Here is a 26,831-nt window from a genome sequence, read left to right on the forward strand (position 1 = left end):
AAAAACTGTGACATTTTTTAAATGTAGTGAAAGCCAATTAAGGTTGTCACAATTAAGAGGCCCAACTGAGTATCTCCATTTTCCAGATGTATGTAAGTCTGGGAGCATGTGAAGCAGACATGTGCCATCAAGCCATGTGTCCTCATTATTAGCGAGCTGGTGCGTGGCTGGAAGTCTTTACACACGCTGACACAGACAGGTTCTGCTAAAGAAAGAAAAAGGCATGAGCGGGAGGCATTACTGGACCCGCCTGGTCCAGTAATTCAGTGTGGTCTCCAGCAGTTCTGAGGTTGCGTAAGCACCATGCCGCCTTGAAGCAGGTTTGACTTGCTGCAGATCAAAAGACGCAGAAGCACGCATTCAGATGCTCATGCGCGGACGTTCATGGCGAGCTGCACCACTTAGACGCAGGTGTAGACTGAAGAAAAAAAAGAAAGTACAACTGGTAGTAGTAACTTTTAATTAGAAACCTGTCTGACACGTTCTAATAGGTGGATTAGCCATTCTAAAATATTGCATATTTATATCTGATAATGCAATGACATTTGTATAAAATAATATCTATACTGATCGTCCATTTTAGCGCCCATCAATAAATCCAGCAGAGAACGAGCTGCAAAAGCTTTGTTTGGCGAAGGTATCAGTGTTTTCTCCTCCTCATGGTGATTCACACACCGACCATCATGACGGTGACGGTAGGAGCGGAGACTTCTGACGTCAGAGAAGGAAAATGACAAGTGCGTCCAATGAGGGGCCGAGGATGTGCAGCGAGAGGACAGAGCCATCCGCCGAAAGGTAAAAACCATGCCAACCCAGGAATATAGCGCGCGCCGCTGACTGGGGTAGAAAAGGGGAGCAGGAGAGGGGGAAACCCCAACAAGAAGAAGAAAAAAGAGGATCGCGTTCTCATAAAGAGGAGGACAAAGGGCGTGAGCGGAATTCTGGTTTTTTTGGGGAGGAAGAAGACAAGGTGCTGGTAATTTTGTCCTTTTTTTGTCTGTGTGGTGTGCACCCCCTTCTCCTCCATGCCCCCCCGCTTTGCTGCCTAGCTCGAGTCGGCTCAGGGACTGCACCGCGGCAGTTGGTTAATGAAAGTGTCCGATTATTGCTCGTCCTCCTCTAAAAATGCACAGGCATTGCTACGCGCGCGCGCACAGCCCTTATGAAGGCTCAGCAGGGACTGCTCCCCTTTGGTGCTGCTGGTTAACGGTGTGCCGCAGAGGTTTGAGCCCCTCTCAAAAACTAAGCTGCTGGTTGTGACATTCCCTGACCGTTTTGCAACCACTTGAGCATAAAAGCGACGGTGGTGGTGGGGGACAGTGAAAAAAAAAATGTGTCGGGGGGGGGGGGGGGGGGGCACTGAAAGGTTTGGTTTGTGCGTGTGTGTGTGTGTTTTTTTCCCTTCCTCTTTTTTATGAATGAAGCTCCGCATCCGTTGTGGCGCGCGCGCGCCTTGGCTGGCTGAACTAAAATTAGCAGCGAATTTGGATGCCAGTCGCCTACCGGCGTGCACGGCAGATATTATTCATATATCGAACATTTATTGATCACAATACCAATCGTTTTAAAGTGCAAACACGCGCACGTGCACGCATGTCAGGCCGCGCGCTCTTCTATACCACCAGCGACTTAAGCAGCAGCCACGACGTCATGCACCATTTTTAGAGATGTTCTAAAAATAGAATTAGTTGATGATGGATGTGACCGTATGATATATTATGGTTTTATTTTACTTCCAGCATTTGTTTGGTAGGAATGCTCAAAATGTGACTCCCCCATCTCGGACTGCTTTCTTTTTATAACTGTGCGTTTTTTCTGGTGTCTGTGCTGTATTTGCTGCTTGTTTTGTCACATGGTTGCCTTAAAGTCAGACTGGATGCTGTCACATGTGTAAGTGATGCTCTTTTATTTGTCACATCTGTTGTGATGATGCTGATCACCTGGCGAGGTGCAAGTGGGTGGAAATGTGGATGCCAGAGGGATCTGGCCCTCATCTCTGATTGAGGAACTTTTTTAACTGATGAATATTTAAACATTCTTTTTTTTCTCCCTAAGAATCCTTACATTTTCTATTAGGTGTAGATTATTGATTGATTATTATCGATTATTCAACTTAATTAATGAATCGATTTATATTCCTATCCGCTCCAACCCAAACAATGTTTTTTAAGACAAGCTGTTAATCAAATCAACCTATACCATTGTGAAATCGTTTCAAAATGATGTGGAACAAAACAGTGGGCTGAACTTTTGGAAACTAAATTGTGAAAGGATTTGCCATTAATTCTTGTTTGCTTGCTACAGACCAAAAGTTTGGACACACCTTCTCATTCAAAGAGTTTTCTTTATTATTATGACTATGGAAACTGTAGATTCACACTGAAGGCATCAAAACTATGAATTAACACAAGTGGAATTATATACATGACGAAAAAAAAGTGTGAAACAACTGATAATATGTCATATTCTAGGTTCTTCAAAGTAGCCACCTTTTGCTTTGATCACTGCTTTGCACACTCTTGGCATTCTCTTGATGAGCTTCAAGAGGTAGTCCCCTGAAATGGTCTTCCAACAGTCTTGAAGGAGTTTCCAGAGATGCTTAGCACTTGTTGGCCCTTTTGCATTCACTCTGCGGTCCAGCTCACCCCAAACCATCTGGATTGGGTTCAGGTCTGGTGACTGTGTAGGCCAGGTCATCTGGCGCAGCACCCCATCACTCTCTTTCTTGGTCAAATAGCCCTTACACAGCCTGGAGGTGTGTTTGGGGTCATTGTCCTGTTGAAAAATAAATGATGGTCCAACTAAATGCAAACTGGATGGAATAGCATGGTGCTGAAAGATGCTGTGGTAGCCATGCTGGTTCAGCATGCCTTCAATTTTGAATAAATCCCCAACAGTGTAAATCCCCAACACCCCCACACCATCACGTGTCCTCTTCAATGCTTCACAGTGGGAACCAGACATGTATAGTCTATCTGTTCACCTTTTCTGCGTTGCACTAAGACACGTTGGTTGGAACCAAAAATCTCAAATTTGGACTCATCAGACCAAAGCACAGATTTCCACTGGTCTAATGTCCATTCCTTGTGTTCAAACAAGTCTTTTCTCCTTGTTGCCTTTCTTTAGCAGTGGTTTCCTAGCAGATATTCTACCATGAAGGCCTGATTCACACAGTCTCCTTTGAACAGTTGTTGTAGAGATGTTGATGCTGCTTACACTCTGTGTGCCATTGACCTGCTCTCTAATCTGAGCTGCTGTTAACCAGCGATTTCTGAGGCCGGTGACTCGGATGAACTTCTCCTCCGCAGCAGAGGTGACTCTTGGTCTTCCTTTCCTGGGGCGGTCCGCATGTGAGCCAGTTTCTTTGTAGCGCTTGATGGTTTTTGTGACTGCGCTTGGGGACACTTTCAAAGTTTTCCCAATTTTTCTGACTGACTTACCTTCATTTCTTAAAGTAATCATGGCCACTCGTTTTTCTGTACTTAGCTGCTTTTTTCTTGCCATAATACAAATTCTAACAGTCTATTTGGTAGGACCATCAGCTGTGTATCCACCTGACTTCTGAACAACACAACTGGTGGTCCTAACCCCATTTATAAGGCAAGAAATCACACTTATTAAACCTGAGAGAGCACACCTGTGAAGTGAAAAACATTTCAGGGGACTACCTCTTAAGCTCATCAAGAGAATGCCAAGAGTGTGCAAAGCAGCAATCAAATCAAAAGGTGGCTACTATGAACAACCTACAATATGACATATTTTCAGTTGTTTCACACTTCTTTGTTATGTATATAATTCCACTTGTGTTAATTCACGTTTTTTTTTAGATTAGATAACTTTATTTATCCCACGATGGGGAAATTCACTTATCTGCGGCAGCAAGGACATTGAGAAATGACAATCAGATTAAAAAAATACAGCTGCAAAAGTGACATGTGATCCACTGCAAACATGTGATTAACTGTAAACATGTGATCCACTTTTTTCATAATATAAATAAATAAGTAAAATAGTACACACCAAAAACCAAAAAACAACCATAAAGGAACAAAAACAACTGAAAACAAAAACAACTGCAACAAAATTAAATGAATAAATGAGTGAATGACAAACACCCATGGGACTGTAGTGTGTCACTTTAACACGGTGTTGTACAGTCTGATGGCTGTGGGAAGGAATGACCTGCGGTAGCTCCTTCTTGCACTGTGGGTGCAAAAGTCTCGTGCTGAGGGAGCTGGTCAGCGCCTCTACAGTTTGGTGCTGGGGGTTAGAGGGGTTATCCATGGATAAACTGCTCCTAATGGATGGATGTTAGCATAGCCAAACATCCTCCTGTCCGCCACCTCCTTGATGGACTCTAGTGTGCAGCCCAGGACAAAGCCGGCCTTCATAACCAGTTTGTTAAGCCTCTTCATGTCTCTGCCTGCACCGCCTCCTGCCCAGCACACAACTCCATAAAGGACCACTGATGCCACCACAGTGTCATAAAAGGTCCTGAGCAGCTGTCTGCACACGCCAAAAGACCTACGTCTCCTCTGCAGGTGAAGGAGACTCTAGCCCTTCTTGTACAGAGCATCCGTGTTGTTGGAACAGTCCAGTCTGTTGTTAAAGTGAACACCCAGATATTTAAATGTGTCCAAAAACTCAATGTCTGAACCCTGGATGTTTACCAGTGAGTGTGATGTAGGGGACCTCCTAAAGTCCAGGACCAACTCCTTTGTCTTGCTGATGTTTAGCAGCATGTGGTTAACTTCACACCAGCCCACAAAGTCAGAGATGCCTTCAGTGTGACTCTACAATACTGCTTAGTCATAATTAAAAAACACTGGGAACCCATTTACAATAGATAAAGTATAGATATGTTTTTTATTTTTATTTTGTTTTTATGGACATCTACAATACTTCCAAAATTAATACATTCTTTTCATTCCTAAATCCCTTATGAAGAATAAACATACAGGATTGTGTGTGTTTGTAGTTTTGCTTAAGTGTTTTTATGTTCTGAGCTGTGGGGTAGGATTAGTTATCTGGAAGAGAACCTGATTGATAGACTGCTTTATTTTTTTTTCAGCTGTATTACTTACAGTTCCTTTTTCTCCCTTTTGTCTATTCTGACAGTTTTTTCTCATTGATTTTCTTTTTTTCCCTCCACAGCCATGATTCTCTCATTGGCAGCCGCAGCAGCCATGAGTAGCGGCAGTGGAAGCAGCTTCAACTCTTCCCCCTTGGATCCTTTCGACGCCACTTCCTGGAGCCTCGGTGAGGACTTCTCCAACTCTTCCTCTGAGCCGTTCGTGCAAACTGTGACCCCTGACTACCATCCAGCAGCAACTGCTGTTGCTGTTCAAGAAGTCAGCCCCTGGGATATTGCACTTTGTGTAACTGGGACACTGATATCTTGTGAGAATGCACTGGTTATTGCAATCTTGTTTTACACTCCAACTCTCCGCGCTCCTATGTTCATTTTGATCGGATCACTGGCGGTGGCAGACCTTCTAGCCGGTCTGGGTCTCATTCTGAACTTTGTCTTTAATTACCTGATAGACAAGTCATTGGAGTTTCTGACGCTGTTGTCAGTTGGACTCCTAATCTCCGCCTTTTCAGCATCCGTCTTCAACATTTTAGCCATCACAGTCGACCGATACCTGTCGCTCTACAACGCCCTGACCTATCACACTGAGCGGACAGTCACCTTCACCTACATGATGGTGGTCTTCATCTGGGTGTCGTGCCTCACACTAGGCTTGCTCCCAGCACTCGGTTGGAACTGCCTAAGGGACGAGACAACATGCAGCATCTGTCGGCCAGTCACCAAAAACAATGCTGTGGCACTTGCCATCACTTTCCTCCTGGTCTTTGCCCTGATGATGCAGCTTTATCTTCAAATCTGCAAGATTGCATTTCGCCATGCGCAACAGATTGCAGTGCAGCATCAGTTCTTGGCTATTTCGACCACCAAAGGGGTCTCCACGCTGTCAGCCATCCTGTGTGCCTTTGGGGCATGCTGGCTGCCGTTTGCCATGTACTCCATTGTGGCAGACTCCAGCTATCCCATAATATACACCTACGCCACGGTCCTTCCAGCCACCTGCTGCTCAGTGATCAACCCAGTCATCTATGCGTTCCGAAATCCTGACATCCAAAAGTCACTTTGGATGGCGTGCTGCGGGTGTGTCCCATCCAACCTCTCCCTTAGACCCAGGACCTCTAGTGATGTGTAGCAAGGACAGTTGGGAATTTGGCACAAGGTGAGATTCAGAGTCAAGGTGGTAAAAGAAGGAGAAAAAGAAATGATAAGGAAAAAAGCTCCTCACATCAAGGCCGCAGGGCTGACAACGAGCACAGAGCTGGCCACAGTCAATGCTATGCTGGCAGATCGGTAAGAGGAAAACCGGTTGAAAGAAGGTCAGATGAAATCCTGCTCTGTAAGATATCTGGAAGGGGTAAATGGGGCCAACTGTGGTCTTTAGACACTGCAGACAGGTCTGAAGAGTGTCTCTCTTCAATGGTGCCAACTTCTTAAAAGTAGCATACAAGTGAAGGTAGGACTGAGGAAGAGAAATCTCCAGAAGATCTGAACCTGAGCTTCAACGGATGGTTATGCAATTAGAAGCAGTGAAGTGATGGTGGTGTTCTCACTGCTGTATTAATGATTGAGCTAAAATCACAAACTGAATAACCTTCAGCATTTTGAAAAACTTCTTGAGTTTTCATCTGATATTATGAAAGAGCCATGATCCCTTTATGAAAGAAAGATTATGATGTTTAATTGTATGTAGGACAGTCAAACAAATCTGTTATGAATTTTCCCAATGCCAGAAGCAAACATGTTCCTTTCCTGAAAGATTCCAAAACCAAAAACACATCTACCAGACTCCTGATGTAGGGATCAATTATGTCAGGCACATTTAGGCAGGCATGTGTTGTCTATCTGCTCTGTGTTAGAGAAAAAGGAGTCTTACAGCTTGATGCTGAGCTGTGAGTGTGAAGCTGCTTGCTGAATTCAGCACTAAGAACAGCTCCACTGCAGAGTGCTTCTACCCAGGGATGTGCGCTCTGCTGTGTGTGCTGGGGGTTGCATGAGAAAGTGGGCTGTGCTTTATTTGACAGCATCTTGATGAGAAAAGTTAGTTAGGGTTTAAAGGAACACGCCATCTATTTGTTTTTATTTTTTTGATTTTATTCGACTTTTTCACTTCTCATTCCATGTGATTTTACTGGACCATCTTTTTATCCTTTTTCAAACTTATAAATAGACTTTATATCTATACTATAATATAGTTGAAAACATCAAGAAATACACATCCAGTGACTTTATTTTAAAGCGGAAATGCATGCTACAGATTTTTGTTTTACACCACAGGAAACTAAAATTAGTTGCATTTCATCAACAGAAGAAATGCATTGTGTTTGTCAACCGCTACCTAAAAAAAGGACAATTTCTTAAGGTTAAATCATAGCAGAAAAAGTAACAGATCACAAAGCAAAGTATTATAATGAAAGCTAATTTTTTATATAGATTTTGATTATCTGCTCTCTTCTTTTTGACAGCCCTCACATATGGTTTAGGCACAAAATCTTCAAATCTTCAAATAAAAGTTTTTGGATAATTGTTCTGTAGGTTACAGTTTTTATTTTTAGGTGGAATATGAAGTTTAAGTTTAAAGTTCAAAGATTTTCTGATGCGGTGTCCCACCAAAAATAACATCTCCACTTGCAGGCAGTCAGCAGGAGCGGAGCTTTTGTTTCACACACATGCACACTCCTAGCAAACCTTGATGAAGCGGTGCAGGTCTGCCCGGAGGCCCTTCAGAAAGCTTGCCGGGTTAATGAGAAGCGAGAAGGGCGAGGTGACATGGCGGGAAATAGAACCGCCAGAGAAGATGTGCTTCAACGCAACCCTGGGTCAGGTCTAGCACACGACCCCCTTCAGGGAGCAGTTGTTTCCCATCTGAAAAAAGGGCCTCATGTAAGTTAAACCATGCTAATATTATTAAAACCTGAGTCCTGGGAGCTGCCCCATCTTTACAGGAAGAAATGAATTCAGAGGCAAACATTTCCAACCTCTTTTGGCATTACAGTTGATCTACAGAGATGGTCTTCACTCTTGTGCTTCTCTGCACAACCTATGTGAGTGTCTCCAGGACTAAGCTATTGGCATGCTGCTAGGAAATGTGTATATGGGAGCTTTTGTGGCAATGGGAAATCATATATGAAGACAATGAGCTGTCTTTTAAAACTACAGGGGTGAGAGTCAACAGGGAAAAAAATGTCTCCAATGAAAGGGAGTCACTACAGATTCAGTACATTTTCCAATGCATTTTTCCTTTTCCACTGTAACATATTTGAGAAAATATAACTTTACATGATGGCACTCAGTTTGAAAATATTGTATTTCTCTTATGAAAAAAAACAAGTATTTTTGCAGCTTTTGTTAACAAAGCAACTGCTGCTCAAAGTTCTGTCAAGAAATCTTTTGTGTGTTCAATTTTTCTCTTTTTACTCTCTTTTTTGAACCTAAATCTATCAAACTCTAAGTTGCTGTGCACAAAAGGGCACAATCAATGACACACAGAACAAAAATGTAACAATTTAAATGATTTCTGAAACGATTCCAATTGAATGTTTACAATTCTGTCCGGGTAACACATTGTACTAAGCTCAGATGGATGGATGTGGTTTTCCAAAATGCATTTCAGTAGAAGTGGATTTTGGAAGTAGGACAAACCTCAATATGAAGCAAATGCCCCATTTACAGATATAGACGGTGTTCTTAAAATGGCATCTTCTTCCCAGAAATGATCTATATATAAGCAGCGATTTAACAAGTTTCTGATAAACAATTTCCCCTTTTTCGGCATTCAAACTCTCTGCAATTCTTTTAAAGGAGTAGCCCGCCGCTTCAAAAGACTTTAATCACCCATTTTGATGTCTTTTGTGTAAACGGCACATCAGTGCTACTGCAAAATGGTACAACATTGTATCTATAATTTCGTAAAGGAAAAAAAAAAAATCATGTGCATTTTGGCCTGCAGCTTGGGGTGCTTATGTATGGTGAAAACAAACTTGGAAAGTTGTCTTTTTAACATGAAGAACTGATGGCGTTTCTTTTGTTTGCAGTGGTGTACAAAGAAGGCTTAGAAATGATCACCTAGAGCTGCAGTTTTATGAATATCTGGTTAAATATTGAAGGAGAAACTACAAATCTTCCTAAACCAATATCTTTCCTCTGTGATTAATAAATAGATGGGGATACTCTTGTGACTGAATCACATCAATTTGTGACTGGAGTAAAGCTAGGAAATCCAAAACATTTCTTTTTTGCATTTTTTGCAGTAATTATATTTATACCTAGTGCAAACATTAATTTCATATAGTTTGAAATTAAATTTTTTCCACATTTAAATCCCAATCCGATCATGTTTTGATCTGTTTTAAAAGCGTTCCCAATAGTCTTTGAATTATAAGTATGCCATCTTCAGCCAAAAAAAAAAATAAAATAAAATAAACGGTGTTGTTTTGTAGGACATAGTTTCTTCAGAGTGGCAGGAGGTCATTAGAAATTCACCTCTTTATTGTGGGACGAACTGTTGGTGCGCAGTAAGCCTGCCCCAACTTTCCATCTATCTGTTTACACGCTCTGCCACTGGCTTACAGCCCCTCACACCCCAACCTCAAATTAGCAGTGCAACTAAAATGGCGAGCAATATTGAAGCTATTCAGCCATACGGTTTTGAGTCAGATGTCAACTCAGATAAGGAAAACAAAGATGTATATCGGATCTAGTCGCCCGTAAATGGATGCATCAGAATGACGCGGAGCAGGTAGTTTGTCTGATTGTAGCTTCTATGTAACAACTATGCTCTTTTTTTAAAATGGCATTTTTTTCCATCTGCTCCTACTTCACAAAAATCAGAATAAAGAAATACTCAGAAATGCAGTTTTATGCTTAATTTCTTTTATATATGTCCTTTATCATCAGAAAAAAGCTACATGAACATGTTAAAAACATTAATTTCATTGGAGTCTTTGATCAATATGAGGCAAATAGGAACTAAGTCAGAAATTAAAATTTATGTTCCTGAGAAATATGCACTAGCCTTTTTTTCTGGTAAATATATATTTTTTTGTTGGTCCGCAGTACATGTCTTAATCACAGTAAAGAGCATTTTACCAAAAATAAAGTGAAGCGACTTGTCATCTGAGCAAACTACCAGAAAGCCAAAGTTTAAAACTACAAGTTTGGCCATGGCATTAGCACCCTGAAACTCTGAACCACTCATAGGTGTATATGTCCCTACTCAATCAACCATTGCTGGGGCGGGATTGCAGTGACCACTCACTGGGTGCGTTTCTGTGCCTGCTTGTGTTCTTTACCCAGGATCATAGCCAGTTGTAAAGAACCATAAATCATCAAATATCGCTCTTGCAGACGGGATTTGTCAGCCCCTCTGCAAGACCAGAAAAAACAAAATACTGTACAGGCGAGCGTGTGTTACTGTTTTTATACAAGGCTGTACAGAAATGTATATTTTTGTAATGTATATCATCAGGGCATGAGTTACAGGTTATGGTTGCTGCTGTGAGAGTGTGTGTTTCTTCCTTTTCTTCTGTGTTCTTCCTATGAAAAAAGATTTTTTGGAGGAGAAAACCTTTGTCTGGAGTTTTCCAAAAGAAGTGCCATATTTTGACTTACTAGTGTCTTAATCTTGAGTTTGTGTCAATGCATGTTTTTTAGAGGGTAATTGCTCATAATTGAATATGAAATTTTGGAGTGCGAGGCTGCATATTTGCAAGCAAAAGCTAAAAGGAAAGTTCTCATGCTGCTCCATCCAGAAACTTAGAGCAACTAGTAAATGAAAACAAAATATTCAATATTGTAAATTATAACAGTGAGCAAATATGCCAAAAAAAGCTAGGCTTTTTTTAAAAGAAATTCTTTGATGTATCTTCACACCTTCATTTACAAACTGCAGAAAAAAAAAAGCACCAAAGCACAGGGAGCCGAGAAGCACTGTACGTCACTGAGTCAGGTTATCGCTGACGTCACTTTGTCTGAGTCGTGTCTAAGAGAGCAGGTCATTTCAAAGACATCCTACCCCCCCCCCCCTTCTTCCTATCCTTTCTCTTTTAAAAAGCAACACCTCGCTCAACCCCACGTCCCTCCTTCACTTCTCCTTTTTTGCTTTGCAACATCAAGCACTTCCCCGTCTCCCTTAAAAGGAGCAATCTTTTGTTTGTTTTTCCAATTACAAGCATGACCCTCATTTCCCTCTTTCTTTTTGGACTCATTCGCTCCATTAGTTGTCTTCCAGAATAAATCCCCACTCCCTTTAAATGTGCATTTTTTCTGTATTTCTTATTTTTGGCTAACATCTATAACACTCTCCCTGCAGGAAGCTAGTCGGTCAGATGATGTCTAAAAATAGTCTGCCCAAAAGCAGATTTAAATAAACCTAAAGGTAGTAGAAAAACTCAAAGGACATGGAAGGTAGTTTAAATGAAAAAAAAAAGTCTTATTTTTGTGCAGACAGGGGCATTGGTTGTCTTATTCTCCACCAAGGTTTGATTTCCTCTAGCCTCCTTTTTCTTTTTTTTTGCTAAATATTTTTGCGGCGTTTTCCATATTTTTGGAGCATAAATTCCATGTGAGCACAAGCATTTGCATCAAGATTTTTGTTGATGTTTTAAAGCAGGGTTTGGGGCGAGTGCCTAAAGCAAATATTGAGCAGCCCAACCGTGGCTCTGTCAGGCGTTGCTAATGTTCTCTGTCCACAAAGCAGGGATTGTCAAAAAAAAATCTAGAATCATTATAGAGCTAATTTTCTATCGGACCAAGTATGGCCTTCATAGAGAAGCATTGTTTTTATGCATAGATGTTGTTTATCGGACGAGAAGCTAAGTTCAGACTGAGAAGCAGCACGTATGCAAGAACAACTCTTGACCATTGGGTAATGATACTGTGATGTCAGAGACCTGAAGACAGCGTCTTTGAATCATGTCTTTTTACCGCTTTGATTTCTTCTGTGTTTTCTTTACTTTTGTCTTGTGACACGGTCAAATAAAAGTACAATGCACTTTATAAGATGGACATATTACACATTGCACTTGTAAATGTTGAATGTAAAACTTTAAAGAGAAAGATTTATTTTTATTATTGTAAATAGATGAGTAAAGAATGAGAAAAGTACTGCAAAAAAAGAGACATTTGCCAAATAAACTGCAAACAACATAAGTGAGAAGTTGTGTATTTCTGTGTGCCAGCGTGGACTCATTCTGGTGACGTCAGCAGTGTTTGTTAGTAGGAGTAGGCTTGTGTGTCATGATGTGTGAGTGGGTGTCGTTACAAGTGTGCGTGTGGGGATTATGAGTGCACATGAGTCAACAGTGAAGGTCGCTGCAGTTAACGGGGAGCCTGGAAGGAAAGGGAGCGAGGGAAATATGACAATGCTGTTAAATTTTTAAAGCACTCCCCCGCTTACACAACAAAAGAGAAGGTGTGAGACACAAGCAGAGAAAGGAGAAGAAGATGAAAAGGAGGGACACAGCAAGCAGATGTAAGCCTTAAGAAAACAAGGAAAGCAGGAATCCCGAAGGGAGACTTGACTTGGGAAGGTAGGAGGTGAGTAAAGGAGGCACCTTCTTCAACAGGGAGCAGAGCAGCCACAAATTCACTTAAAATACAAAACTCTTTCCTATTGGCTATCCTAAATAACAGCAGTTACGGATGCTTTGACCCTCAAATAACCTTTTGCTCTCACCCTGCTGTTTGCTCCCTGCAAATAGATAGAACTGAAAAGAAAATGATTGTGTTCATGGTAGGAAATCTCTGCAATGTTTAAGTGAGGATGGGGCACGCAATGAAAAACAGCTATTTCTGTTATGAAGCCTATAGGATCCTTCAGCTGTCGCATCAATTATGCAGTAATTTGCTTGTACGTCAGTGAATGTTAACTGTATTGTAAGGAGAGAAGAATCTCATCCAACAAACCAGTATGTGTTGAACTGCCCCACATGGTGGCGAAGAGCTCCACCATCTGGCCGCAGGTAAGTTGTGCAAAATCAGAAGGGATATGTGAACTAACAACCTCTCTGCCCATACTGACACAAACTGCCATGCTTTTACTTTACAGGAGCTCTTTTTTAACAGACGTCTTTAGCGATTCTTCTTCCATCCATCCATCCATCCATCCATCCATCCATCCATCCATCCCTCAGCCACAGAACATGTTCTAGATGTCGCAGAACAGATGCTTCCTTCTGCCGTCTGCTGTGCCTGACACACAAGCACACAAACCTTCTCACCCTGATTTACTATCCTAATGAGCATCTGTGACCATTAACTCTTCTATTTGCCAGTAATGGATGAACTCAATGAACTGAAGAATCACATCTGACCTGAATTAAAATGTGCCTTTTTCTTTACCCTTTTGTGATTTGAGGGTCAAAAATGACCCTTGTAGTTGGATTCCTGAAGCTGATACATTTCTTTATTCTTACTTCCTAATTGTAACTTAATCATAGGAAAAAAAAACCCTCCTTCATGTCTGTCAACACCAAAGCTGTAGGTTTTATACTAAGTTCAGACCGGGCTCGAAGAGACCACTTCCAATCAAAACAAAACACATGTAAACACACGTATATGCGTGTTTCGGGCTTCCGCCAAGCCAGCAAGGCAAAGTGGGCCCCTTATAGTTTAAATGTGGGCAGAAAATATGGGCCCCAGATCGGTTTTTCCGCAGTTGCCATGGCGAGGCAAGTTTATTTGTATGGCACAATTCGTACAGAAATTAATTCAGAGTGCTTCACAAAACAGGAAAATGCATTAAAATCAAAATACATAACAGTGCAATGATTAAAAACATAGATAATCATTATAACATTGACTTTAAAAGAAAGGAAAGAGAAAATAAAAGGAAAAGAGGAATCAGTCCTTCCAATAATTTCAGAAAAGTGCCTTTCCCTTGTTCTGCATAAGATTTGGTTGTAGGTGTACCACTCCCCCTTACACATTTCATGATGAACCTGGAGTTTTGACTTGAGCCACTACCGCTCAGCTCTGCAATACTGCCTTTTCTGTGCCCTGGCCAAATCATCGGATATCCAGGGGGCGTTCTGTCAATTTTTTCTGATATTCAATGTCAGGGTTAGGACTTTTTCCTTAATAAAGAGAAGAACCACACAGGAGATGAAAATTTTGTTAGACTTCTGCAGAAGGAGAATCGGTCTGTCACAGCGGGAACTGTCACAGAGGAGTTCTGCCTTCCCAGTGGATCCAGTCTGGTTTTATTGGTGACCGGGGTTGATAACATAAAAGTGGGACATTCAATCAAGCAGTACAGGAACATCATATCTTGAATAGTCAGCACTTTTCACGTCATTGTTTTCTCACTGAAAGATAGAACTGAGACAATCGTATTAAGGTGATAAAAGCGTGTAAGCAAATGATAATTACATAACTCTAACATTCATTTTCATCAGGTCAATGGCATCCAGAACATTCCAAATGCTAGAAGTAACAGAGATCACTAATTAATTAACATTAGCACCAGAGGCGTTTTCAAAGTTTAACATTTCTGCAAACTGTGCCCTAGTGTTGTCATTTATTTGTCTCCTTCGGACAACTGCAGGACCAGGTGGTGGCCTGGGAGCAAAGGACAGGTCAAAGAACACACAGAAATGACCACACAGGGCGACATCAACCATACTGACATTGGAAATGATAACCCCCTTTGTAATGAGCAGGTCCAGGGTGTGCCCTCTGCTGTGGGTGGGGCCACTCACATGTTGAAGAAGACCAAAGGTTTCAAGGACAGCGTTAGGCTCTTTTACATTTCTGGCATTGACATTATCCATATGAGCATTAAAATACCTGTAATGATTAAACCCTCGAAGTCTGAGCACACAACTTGTGTCCTAGAACACGCAAGTCTAATTTGCAGTGCTCTAAAAATGAGGGTTGTCTTGGTATGCCAAATTTGATATCCTATTATTGGTCAGCAAACATCATAAAATGGTCCAATAATTTCTTTGGCCCTTTTCTATGGTCCACCATGGGACTCACCTCTGATCTCCCTGCATCACCAGTATAATTTATGTGTGCCTTATTGTCAAGAACTGAAAAACCGAGTTTCCTCTAATCCATTCTTACCACCTGCCCCAAATGAGTTTAGTTTTCAAAACCTGGTGTAAAAAAGGAATAGTGCTTTAGACAAGTTCTGAGACTCTTTAGACTCAAGTTCAGGACATAAGGGCTTTTGAGGCTGCATGTCCTGTGTGTGCCAGCGTCAAGACGCCTAGGACCCCACCTGCTGGATTTTTGCACTCTCTACCTGTGCCTTCTAGACCATGGCCCTATGTAGCTATGGACTTTATAACTGGTCTACGCAACTTTAGACGTAAAAATGTTATTCTAACCATTATTGACAGATTCTTTAAACTGGTGCATGCCATACCTCTGCAGAAACTACCATCAGCCAAGGACCTAGCTGTGCTTGTTACCAAGCATTTATTTTGTCTGCATGGACTCCCACAAAACATCACCTCTGATCGTGGTCTACAGTTCATAGCATTCGGGAAGGAGTTCTGCAAGCTCCTAGGGATCAAGTCCAGTCTAAGTTCGGGTTTCCACCCCCAAACTAATGGCCAGGTAGAGTGGTACGACCAGGATTTAGAGACGACGTTACGAGCAATGTGTTTCAAGAACACCAAGACTTGGTCGTCTCAGCTTCCCTGGGTTGAGTACTCTCACAACGCACTAATAAATTCCTCCGGATACTTTCCCTTCCAAGCAGCCTATGGGTATCCACCCCCTCTGTTTCCCCACCAGGAACAATTGGCTTCTTCTGGTCCTGCTGCGTTTTTGAGGAGCTGTCGGCGTAGCTGAAGTAAATACACACTCCAGTTATTGCAGAACCAAGAAAGACTCACTGCTGTCACTAATCGTCGAAGGTCGGTTGCCCCGGGATACAAGATGGGAGACGGGGTGTGGCTTTCGTCTGCTGATGTTTTATTAAAAGGAGGTACAAAGAAGTTACTTTTATGCTACATTGTCCATACTCCATAGTACAAGTCATCAATCATGTAGCTGTGAAACTGGACCTTCCTCGCACACTACGCATCCACCCTGTGTTCCAGTTTACACGGTCAACACACTACTTGCTTTCAGACTAGTGGACCGGGCCATGCAGTACCTTGTCGACTGGGAGGGTTATGGTCCAGCAGAGCTTCAATGGGTACCTGACCGTCACATCCTTGATCGGGACCTCGTCGCCCATTTCCCTTGTGGAACACCCTAACCAACCCAGTCGTCTGTATAGTAACCGAACTACGCAGGGGGTGGGGGGCTTATGTCATAAATTGCCTGATTGTTGTTTTGATTAGTCGAGCAGGCTGTGACTTTTTCTGGCCCTCCCCCTCCTCGAGGTCTCCTGTGAGAGTCACAGCGGCAATTAATTCTCATCAAGCTCCTATATAAAGCGTGGCCTTCTTGGGTTCTGTGTCCAAGCGTCTTCAAACCTACCCTGATTTTGGTCCTGTTCACTCTGGTTATTAAAACCTTTCCTAATTTGAGGAACTGTGTCATGTCCTTCCTGCTCTCGGGTTTCATCGTTGGCCAATCCGTCACAAATTTAATCAATCTTAGTATTAAAGTGGACTGCAAACTCCTCACTGTAGTGCATTATTGTGTTTCTAAAAATTTGGTGATGTATTGTGAGTTTTGTTTTGCATCAATGTCATTCTGCCCTACTTGCCATTCTTTTAAGTTTCTAAATATCCTTATTTCTCCAAATGTCAACAACATGAAAGCATGGATCCATCCTGCCTTGTATCAACGGTTCAGGCTGCTGGTGGTGGTATGATGGTGTTGGAGATATTTTCTTGGCACACAGCATTTGGGATGTGTTGGAACAGAAGTTGGGCGTCATGAATGTGCAGTAAACAAATCTGTCTCAAATGAGCGATGCTATCATGTCATATAGACCAAAATCTCTGAGAAATGTTGAATCTATGCCACCAAGGATTAAGTCAGTTCTGAAGACACAAGGGGTCCAACCCAGGTGTACCTGATAAAGTGGCCAATGAGTGTATTAGCCATGATGTCTGCCTACAGTAATTTACTGTGTTGATTCCAAATCTCTGCATTCCATAAAATTATATTGTCTGTATTGACTCATATGACTGCCATAGCTGTATATTTTACCATAATGGTTTCAGCTAAAATTACCCTTAATAAGATGAAAAAACATTGGGATCTATCCACAAAGGAACCTTGTACCAGTGCAGGAGTGATTTTTATTTATCGTCACAGACCTCTCTGCCTCCACCTGTTCCTCTCTGCTGTGTGACCATCTGGGCATCCAAAAATGTCAAACAGCAAAAATCTCAGGCTTCCTCCTCCACCCTGCCAATGCACAAACAGCACGGAGCAGGCCAGGCTGACATTCGGTGCTGCAGTTTCAAAACACACAAGACGATGAGATCTGAGTTAATGTCACTGCTCTGAAATTACTGATACTGCTGAGTAAATGTTACCAGGTTTAGCTTCCAGCCTCAGTTTATTGTGAAAAGAAAAAAAATATATATATATATACACTTGTATACACTTTACAAGCCACTGTGGGAGACAAAAAATCCTGTAATTTAAAGCATAGTAGAAGTTAAATCCTATTTTATTTTAAACTGAAAGCTTGAAGAGCAAAAACACTTTTGTTTAATTTAGAGAGTTAACAACAGGGGTATTCAATTAAAATTCAAAAAGGTCCAGTTACTAAAATTTTCTCCCAGCAAAGGTCCAGATCTTATGTTGTCACTTCACATAATGTACCCTCATGTTAATAAAATCAATAACGCACATACATTTCTGCATAATTTATTGTTACATTTCAAGTGTTTTCAAAGTTATATGCTTTTAACATACCGAAAAGTCTGAACTTGTATGGGACTTGAATGGAAAGCAATACTGTAGTTGTCTTTACTACATGTCAAGTAACAGACACTGAAATTATTCTGAATAAAATAAATAAAAAGTGCAAACACAGCTTTGAGCAGCCTGAACTTAGGGCCTATTTCAAGTAATGTAAAACATTCAGAATATTTTGAATAAAATAAACGTGCTTTTAATATTCAAGAAAAAAATAAACAAAAGACATTTGAGCTGCCACCTTTTCAAAACATGAACTACATTTAAAAAAAAATAACACAGGAAACTTTTCAAGTAAAATAGAACAGGGCAGAATTTACTGAATAAAAAAAGTGCAGAACTTTGAGCAGCTCCCTTTTTCAACTCTCCTTTCAACCTTTCCTTACTCCCTTTCAATCTTTCTTTCCTAGTGAGAGAAATGGGCATGTAACTGTCCTGCCAGCAGTTTGAATCTTGGCTTAAATGGGGTTAGTGCAAGTCTCATGCTCATGTGGAGATGCTCATTGGTGAGCCTAGAACGGTACTTTGTTTTAATAATGTTCATTGACGAGAAAGCTGTCTCACAGCTGTAAGTTGATCCAAACATGGTTAAGGTGTGTAGTGCTACTTTGGTTAGACCAGGGAACATAGTTTCTGGCACAATCTGTAACCAGAAAGTAGCAGAGTCATTTGTTTCAAAATGCCTTCTTAGAGCAACATCTGCTTGCAAATCAGTGAGCTCTAACTGTAAAGATCCAGGATGTGCACACTTGAAGGTCTGTGTCACCTCCTTTGAAAATCCTCTGATTTCTCTGATAAGGAATGGATTCTCAATTAGCAGGAGGAGCTGGTGTCCAAGGTTGAAGCAGTCAAATCGTTGACAGAAGTTTCCAATCAGCTTGTCTATGAAGCCGACATAAGGGGAAATGTCTCTCTCACCCTGAATTTGTTCACGCATTTGTGAGAAACGCTCACAATCTGCTTGGAGATCTTCTTTGAAAATGTCCAGCTTAATCTGGAATGAGCGGACAGTTTTCATCAAATCGCAGATAGAATTTTTCTGACCCTGCAGCTTTAAAATGAGCTCATTAAGGTGTCCTGTGATGTCCACCAAAAAAGCCACCACATCCATCTTGTGCTTATCTTGCAAAAAGTTTGCAAACTGTGTTGCTTTTTGACTCTTGAGCTGCTGTAAGAAAGCAGCTATTTCCTTTCGGATGGACCAGAAGCGTTCCAGTGCATTGCCTTTACTCAGCCATCTCACGTTATTGTGGAGTAGTAGGTCATTCGCATCTGCATCCATTTCCTTCAAAAATTCTCTCAGCAGTCGATGCTGATGGGATGAGGATGCCCTAAGGAAGTTTACAAGTTTCATCATGGTATTCATTACTTCAGCAAATTCTTCAGACAGAATGGCACAGAGAACAGTCTGATGTATGATACAGTGGTAGGCTATGAGATCAGGGTTGTATTGTTTCATCCGCGCAACAGCCCCCTTCTCTCTCCCAACCATGTCAGTTGCACCATCTGTGGTGACTGACACTACTTGCTTCAGATTAATCTTTCTTTTTGTGAGCATCTCCTTTATCCCCTCATATGTATCCCCCCCCCTTTGTGTGTCTCAAGTGGTGTTGAACCTAACATGTCCTCACACATCTCTTTCTTCTCTTTGTGAGGAAATCTCATATACACCAAAAGCTGGGCATTATCCGTTACATCTGTGGACTGATCAATGGCTGCATCAAGCTGTGCCAGTAAATCCTCTGCTAATAGTTCAGTTTTTCTAGTTGTTGTAGCTGACAATGGGATTTTTTTTATCTTTTCATTTGACGATGCCCAGTTTACAATATATCACATTAAGCTTGAAGAACAAAAAACCCCAAAATGTACATTTTTGTTCACCATTTATTGTCTATAGTTACATGCATACTTGCTTACAGCTGATTTTAGTGTGCAATACACATATTTTGTCTTTTATCCTAGATTATATTAAACCAAATGTATGCAACTTTACAGGCCACCTTACCAAAATCTATACAAAATGATTTCTCACAGCTTCAACACACAATGACATTTTCCTAGAAGCCATAGGTACACAACATCAGCAGGTGGATGGAAATCCTCTTCATGATATCTCATTTCTAGACCTAAGATGTAGGACTTAAAAATGTCATGCTACGTTCACACCAAGCTTGGAACGTGCTTTAAGCAACTACTTTAAATAAATGTCTACTTGAATAAGTACATATGCACATTTTGGGTTTCTGCATTCAAAACTCTTGTGTTCATGCGTCGCTACGCAAGTTTTTAAGTCCACTTTTGGGCTCTACGTTCAAAATGCCCCTTGAAAGTTAAACTTTGACCAATCTGTGAGTTGGATTTGGAGGTGACATTTAGTTAGTGTCCTTTTCAAAGTGGCAACCAACTGAAATTGATCATGAAGGAGAAATTAATAGTTGCTGTTTGTGCCCGACTGGAATTATGATACCAAGTCTTTCATAAATTCAAATAGAGCTGTGAAAGAAAAAGCCTGGAGCAGAAACAAAGCTTTACCAATTCGAAATGTGTGTACCTATGGCTTCTGCACAACACAACCATAGAACAACCAGAACAACCAGACCTGGGTCACATTTTGGAAATTGTTTCAGATGCAATGCCTCAACTCTGAAGATGTGTGTTTTTTTTTGTTATGAAGATTACCAAACTGGGTAATAAATCTATGTGAGCTGTTCAAATGTGCTATTTAATAGTTTCTTGGCACAATTCCACAGTCATCTTTAAAATAGTAAGGATAGTACAGGGAGGTCAAAAAGTTTCACCAACCAGCTGGTTTTCAGTGTTTTTTTTTTCTACAGTGCAGGACTAGAGTCAGCCATAAGGTTCATATGTTATATATACAACAATGAAAGGGCTGCTTTAAAGCCCTATCCACATTACCTGTAATAACTTAACACAGTGAAATTATCCAATTTTGTGGAACAATACAGTTGCAAAAGAGTCTGAGACAAGTGGTTGCAGCTTCATCTTTTTTCCTTTAGTCCAATTTTTTATTTTGAGCTGTAACAGCCAGCAAAGGGTCATCAGGTCCTACATAAAGATCAATATAAAGGCTCATCATCGCTGGTCAAAACCTCAAAATAAACACTTGAATTGTTAGCAGAACGCATATTTTTTTTGTTCAATTTAGTAATCAAGCTGTAACACTCACTCATAAACAATTAAAAAATGAAATAAAAAAGCTGAGCAAATAGCTGAAAAATGACTGTATACAGGGTGCTTTAGCAGGTATGCAATAAGGTTACTGTATATATAGAACAGAGTAACAGGATTCCCACAGCGACACAAACTGTTAAAGCACACATTTTGCTTAAGTAAACACGACATCAGTGGATGTTTGCAACAGCTCTACCAAACACATGATACTGTCTTTTTCCACTGCAGGACGTGGTGGCAAAAACGAAGAAAATCGTTCCTAATAACCTTCATATATGATAAGTCTTTTGAGAAAAGCTCTCAAAAAACAGAACAAAGTTCCTTTTCTATTGTTTGGCTTATTATGTATTTAACATTGGGTTAAATTGCTTTATACCTCTAGTTGGCTTTATTTTTTCCCCATTTCCTGGCCAACATTTATCTGGCACCTCCTTCAAAAGAACCCATATAAAAGCAAAGTGAACAATTAACTGCAGCACATAAAAAAAGAGAAAAGCACATTAAAAATACACTGCAGTCCAATCAGCTCATACTTAGGATTAGGCAAAGCTCTACTGTAGAGTGATAAGAAAATAATATACCGTATGTTACCACTTAATTATGTATAGTTCACCGAGTGTTGACCCACACGAAGGGGCTGCCTCTTGTGTAAAAGCATTCACAGTAAAGCACCGCACAAAGTCACTGAAATGTTTGGTGTTATGTTTAGGGCCACAACCAAAAATCAAGAATTTGACAAAGAAAAATTGGCAAAACAATGGGGTAGGCATATCGGCCTGCTTGGATGTGTGATGATATGAATTCAGAATGTATGTTGGATTTCAGCAAGGAGGATTTTTTACCAGGCAGTAGGAATTCTGGGCGGTACAGTTTTCAAATGAAATTCACAAAAATGTACTCATCAGAGAACTAAATGGATGTTACAATCATTTTCCAAGAACAGCACCACATTTTAGGAGTTTGGCTTTGGAATCGTTTTACCAAAGTGTTTTCTGCCATTTCCTGTATGTTTGCTAATTTAAAAAAATTGAATTACCGTACTTTTTGGAAAATAAGTTACAGTTTTTTGCAAAGTTTGGCCAGGTTATACTCAGGAGTAACTTATATGTGGTTTCTAAAAAAATAAATACTGGCTCATATATTTGTTATTTTGCCACTAAGATGTCCTTTAGCGGTTGTTTCCTGCTTACAACCACTACAGTGCACTGTAGGTGTGTGTTCATAACTAGGAGGGTCTAAGGTCAGGGACGCCCAGTTTAGTTCAGTCTGGTAAGTTAAAGTTTAGTATTCTCCTATTGAATTCTATGCATTTATGATCCTTTTGATTATATGTTTACTTTACAATTACTGGTACAAAGCCCACTGAGATGACTGTTTTTGGGAATTTGGGCTATACAAATAAAATCGAATTAAATTGAATCAGTGTATTGTCTTTTGCGTGTCTTCTGTGCATTGAATAAGATAAACACTCGATGCTTTTATGTAGCCTAAAAAACTTAAACGGAAGCTTCTCCCAAATGCAACGGGAGCATCTCGTTTATGAAAACATTTTTGGTCTAACACTGAGCATCACATTTAACACACAAGTCAAAAGAGGCAGCGGACGCAAAAAAAAGGAGAATTTGAATTCGACACAAATTTGAGGCACAAATGACGTTTAACACAGCACTGCGCGGGGCTTGGTAAATTTGTTCAAAAGTGTTGGACTTCTTTCCTGAAAGTGCGACTTATACTCTGATGTGACTTGTACTCCAGAAAATAGGGTAAAGCAGCTTTATAAATTAAAATCGAAAGGTTTCTAGGTACTTTTTTTCAATGTAATTTTATATACTGCAAGAATTTCTTTAATTTTGTTTTTTTAATTATTCCACAGATATTTAAGAACTGAAATACTGTATTATATGAATCAAAAGATGGGATTTTAAATACACAAATCTGGTCTGCAAACGCCTGCCTTCCATGTAACACTTTAATTTGATGTAACTTGTTATTTTTATTTTATTAATCAAAAGTAAACCTTTCTATTCATTCTTTCATCTTACATGGCAGGAATTCCACTGAATTGAGTTGCTTTTTATTTATCAAAGTGAAGTGGCCAAACTCCCAATATGTGGGGATGTTGAATGCAGAGTGTGCAACGAACACAGCTCGGAAATCACATCAATCCTTTAGAGACTTTTAGTCTCCCTGATCATCCTGAGTTGTGGCCTCACATGTGTTATCAACATTTGGCAGATAAGTTAAAGATTGCACTAATATAAGTCCTTCCTGTGCTTGGTCATGTGTTGAGTAAACAAATTAGACCTTCACCTCATAAGGGTATTGCCTACTTCCAGCATGAAAGCCTGCAACATTGTTTGTAATTACCACTCAAATGAGTGGGAGGAGAAACGCTGACTGGTTTGTGTTTCACCACTTGTGGTTGAAATAAGCAGATGGGGGCAGGAGGCTGCTGGAGGGGACTCAGGTGTTCCACTGTGCTGTAAACCCAAGGATGTTCCTCACATCAACCTCTGGAGTTTGTAGGAATGGGCATTTTCAGGGGTAGCCGTGTGAGATGTAATGCTCCATCTTTTGTTCAGAGTGAATAAGACAGGCAATGTGCATGACTATGGCTGACTAATGTGTTGAAAAGTAACCACATCCCTTTATGTCAATCTCAATTTCTTCCCAGCACAACTTGTTGGTAGCTCCACACAACAAGCTCCTCATCTCCAACTCTATTTTGGATTTTTTTGTGTTCTAGTCAGACCACTCGTTCTCATCAAGCTCAGAGTCGTCGTCTGACTCGCTGTACTCCACTGCAATACGCCGTGACAGGATGGTGGCCACGTCGTTGCCAACAGGCTCTCGCTTTGCCTCCTGTTCCCTCTGCTCCTGCACCTTCCTCAGCTGGATACCTGAACAAGTGGAAGGGGGAAACGGTCAATTAATGTGATTTGGTTAAAAGTTCCTTGAGCTTGGGAAAAAACTGTCAAGCTACATCCACACCGCCCTCGGCAACGCATGTTCAATGAAAAGTCCATGTAAACGTGCGTAAATACATGTTTTAGGCTTCCACATCTAAGCCTTTTGTGTTCATGCGTAACTATGCAAGTTTTTACAAATGATTTCGTACTCTACGCACAAAATTGACGGCCATGTGAATGTAAATTGCTAAAGTTAAAGTGAACTTTGACCAATCAGGGAATCAGATTTGGTAATGACATTTGGATGGCGTCCTTTTCATTTGTGGCAGTGCAATCCATTTAAAATTTTATCATGAAGGAAAAAATTAATAAATGCATGTTCTAGAATGTCTCTTTAATGTCTCACTGGAACAAATTCAACGTTGGCTTCCACATTTATTATTTTGTGCAAGTGCAAATAGATTTTATTTTTAAATTTTGCTAAAATACAATTTTTTTCTGAGATAAATATACATTGTGTTTAAAAAAAAAACTTAGAACATTTTATAATCAACAAGAACAAAACTGCGCTAAATGCAGCAGGGCACACACATTAGTCTCCTTTCTTAAACTAAAGCTTTTTAAGTTCCAACGCTGTTTGTAGTTTGTTTGAACTTCCCTTCTGAGCTGCAGTCAGTTCCCAACTTTTAGCCAATCTGCATGCCTATTATATTTTACTTTTCTTGTACAAATACAAAAAAAATTGTTAGACACGAAAGAGAATTTTTTTTAAATTTTTCCTGTATCCAAAAAAGGCAAACATATAGAGTAGCTATGATTGGCACACACTTACCTCTACGTATGGCAGCCAGAAGATCGGAGCGGGCGTCGCTCATGGGGATCATCCCCAACATGGTGGACTTCCTCGTGGAGGGAGCAGCATCTGCTGCTGTCTGACCAACCGCGGCATGTGGCGGCGATGGGTGAGCCTGGTATCCTGTCGATGCTCCTGGGGGTGGGGGTGGTGGTGCAGCTGGGGGTGCGCCTGAAGGTGGGTGGGCAGGGGAGGGCACGTAGTTGGCAGGGGGGGGAGGAGGGGAGGGAGAGTATTGGCAAGAGAGGGCTGCAGAGATTGGAGGAACAGCAGCCGGAGCCGCAGAGGGCGGGGCGTTGGTGGAATCGAAGGCCGTCAGGGCAGATGGGATAGTGGGTGGTGGTGGGGGTGGAGCTGGTGGGATGTAGTACTCTGGAATGGTGGAAGGCTGGCCACTGGAGGGAAAGGACAGGAGCAAAATGAGTCAACTACTCAGACAAAGACAGGCGTTTATGCATTACTATTACAGTTCATGATGGGATTAGTACAAAATAAAACTCCTAAAGACATTTAAAATCACACTCTGAACGTCTTTTGATCAACTGTAAAAGTGTTTTTGCAATTATGATTATGCCGTTTTTAGCACAAATCAAAAAAACCTGTGTCATGGAGCATCCCCCCCCTCTTCGTTACCGAGAGCTCTCTTTTTAAACAACGATTTAAAAATGAAATACTAAGAAATGCAAATTTAAGCTTAATTTTCTTTATATTTGTCCTCCATTATGAGAAAAAGGCCATAAAAACATGATTTTCATCAAAAAGATAATTATTTTGAACAAGGCAAACAAGTCTTCTTTCCCTTTTGGGTTTTCCCTTCAGGGATTGCCACCGCGAATCGGCTTCCTCCATCTAACCCTGTTCTCTGTTCCCTGCTCTCGCTACAAATCACAATTTTGTCTCCAAACATCATAGTCTGTGGTGATTCCTGTCTAACCTCATTCCTAAACCTGTTCATCACCATTGCAAACAGGAAAGGGTTTATAACTGACCGCTGATGTATTCCCACTTCCACCTTGAACTCCTCTGTCACCCCAACAGCCCACCCCAATACTGTCTTATAGTCCTCCTACATGTCCTGCACTGCTCTAACATTCTTCTCTGTCACTCCAGAATTCCTCATAAAATACTGCAGTTCCTCTCTGGGCACCCTGTCATAAGACACAGTGTAGCTCTCTCTGATGTTCTCTACACCTCTATATCAAAATCCTCAAAGCAAATATTGCATCAGTAGTGTTCTTTCTTGGCATGAAACCATACTGCTGCTCACAAATGTTCACTTCTGCTCTAATTTTAGCTTCAACGTCTCTTTCCCATAATTTCCTTGTATGGGTCATCGGCTTTATTCCACCACCACACCATCACACTTCTCCATTCCTCAGGCATCTTCTCACCACCTAAGATCCTGCTGAACAACCCAGTCAAAAACTCAACTGCCATCTCTCCTGGACACTTCCATACATCCACAGGTATATCATCATTACCAAATGCCTGCCCACTCTTCATCCTCTTCAATACCTCAATTCACCCTTACTAATCTTTGTTACTTCCTGATCCACAACAGTCACCTCTTCTTTTCTTTTCTCTCTATCATTTTCTTCATTCATCAACTCTTCAAAGCATTTTTTCAATCTTTCCATAACACTTTATCTGTCAATACATTTTCATCCCTATTCTTATTCACCCAAACCTGCTGCATATCCTTCCCATCTCGGTCCCTCCACCGTGCAAATCTGTATAGGTGAGTCTCGCCCTCTTTACTTCCCAAACTATAGCATAAAAGTCATCATAAGACCCTTGTTTGGCCTTTAACATCTCTGCTTTCACCATATGTTGTATTTCCTGGTACTCCCCTCTGCTTTTGTCAGTACTCTCAGTGTCCCAGCATCTTACTCCGTATACACTCCTGAACCCCCTAATTCCACCACCTAATCTCCTAATCAACTTTCTTTCCTGA

At 40.9% G+C, this 26,831-nt stretch overlaps 2 protein-coding genes across 4 annotated transcripts in view; one reads left to right on the top strand and one right to left on the bottom strand.

Annotated features, from left to right (window-relative positions):
* Window positions 1–620: 620 nt before the first annotated feature.
* LOC101165350 (G-protein coupled receptor 12-like) lies at window positions 621–12,235 on the top strand. The gene is made up of 2 exons (XM_023966373.1): window positions 621–970; window positions 5,155–12,235. Exon 2 carries the CDS (start codon window positions 5,157–5,159, stop codon window positions 6,219–6,221), a length of 1,065 nt encoding a protein of 354 aa, XP_023822141.1. The 5' UTR covers window positions 621–970; window positions 5,155–5,156; the 3' UTR covers window positions 6,222–12,235.
* An 8,344-nt stretch (window positions 12,236–20,579) lies between these two features.
* Window positions 20,580–26,831, bottom strand: part of LOC101165595 (wiskott-Aldrich syndrome protein family member 3) — a 61,243-nt gene continuing 54,991 nt past the window's right edge. For all 3 annotated transcript variants that reach the window (XM_023966126.1, XM_023966125.1, XM_023966127.1), the window contains 2 exons: window positions 24,857–25,272; window positions 20,580–24,015 (listed from right to left, as the gene is read on the bottom strand). In XM_023966126.1, coding sequence (XP_023821894.1) covers window positions 23,858–24,015; window positions 24,857–25,272 — 574 coding nt within the window. In that variant the 3' untranslated portion in view covers window positions 20,580–23,857. The remainder of the gene's footprint in view (window positions 24,016–24,856; window positions 25,273–26,831) is intronic.

Source organism: Oryzias latipes, chromosome 18 (genome assembly GCF_002234675.1).
Source record: "Oryzias latipes chromosome 18, ASM223467v1".
Taxonomy (NCBI): Eukaryota; Metazoa; Chordata; class Actinopteri; order Beloniformes; family Adrianichthyidae; genus Oryzias; species Oryzias latipes.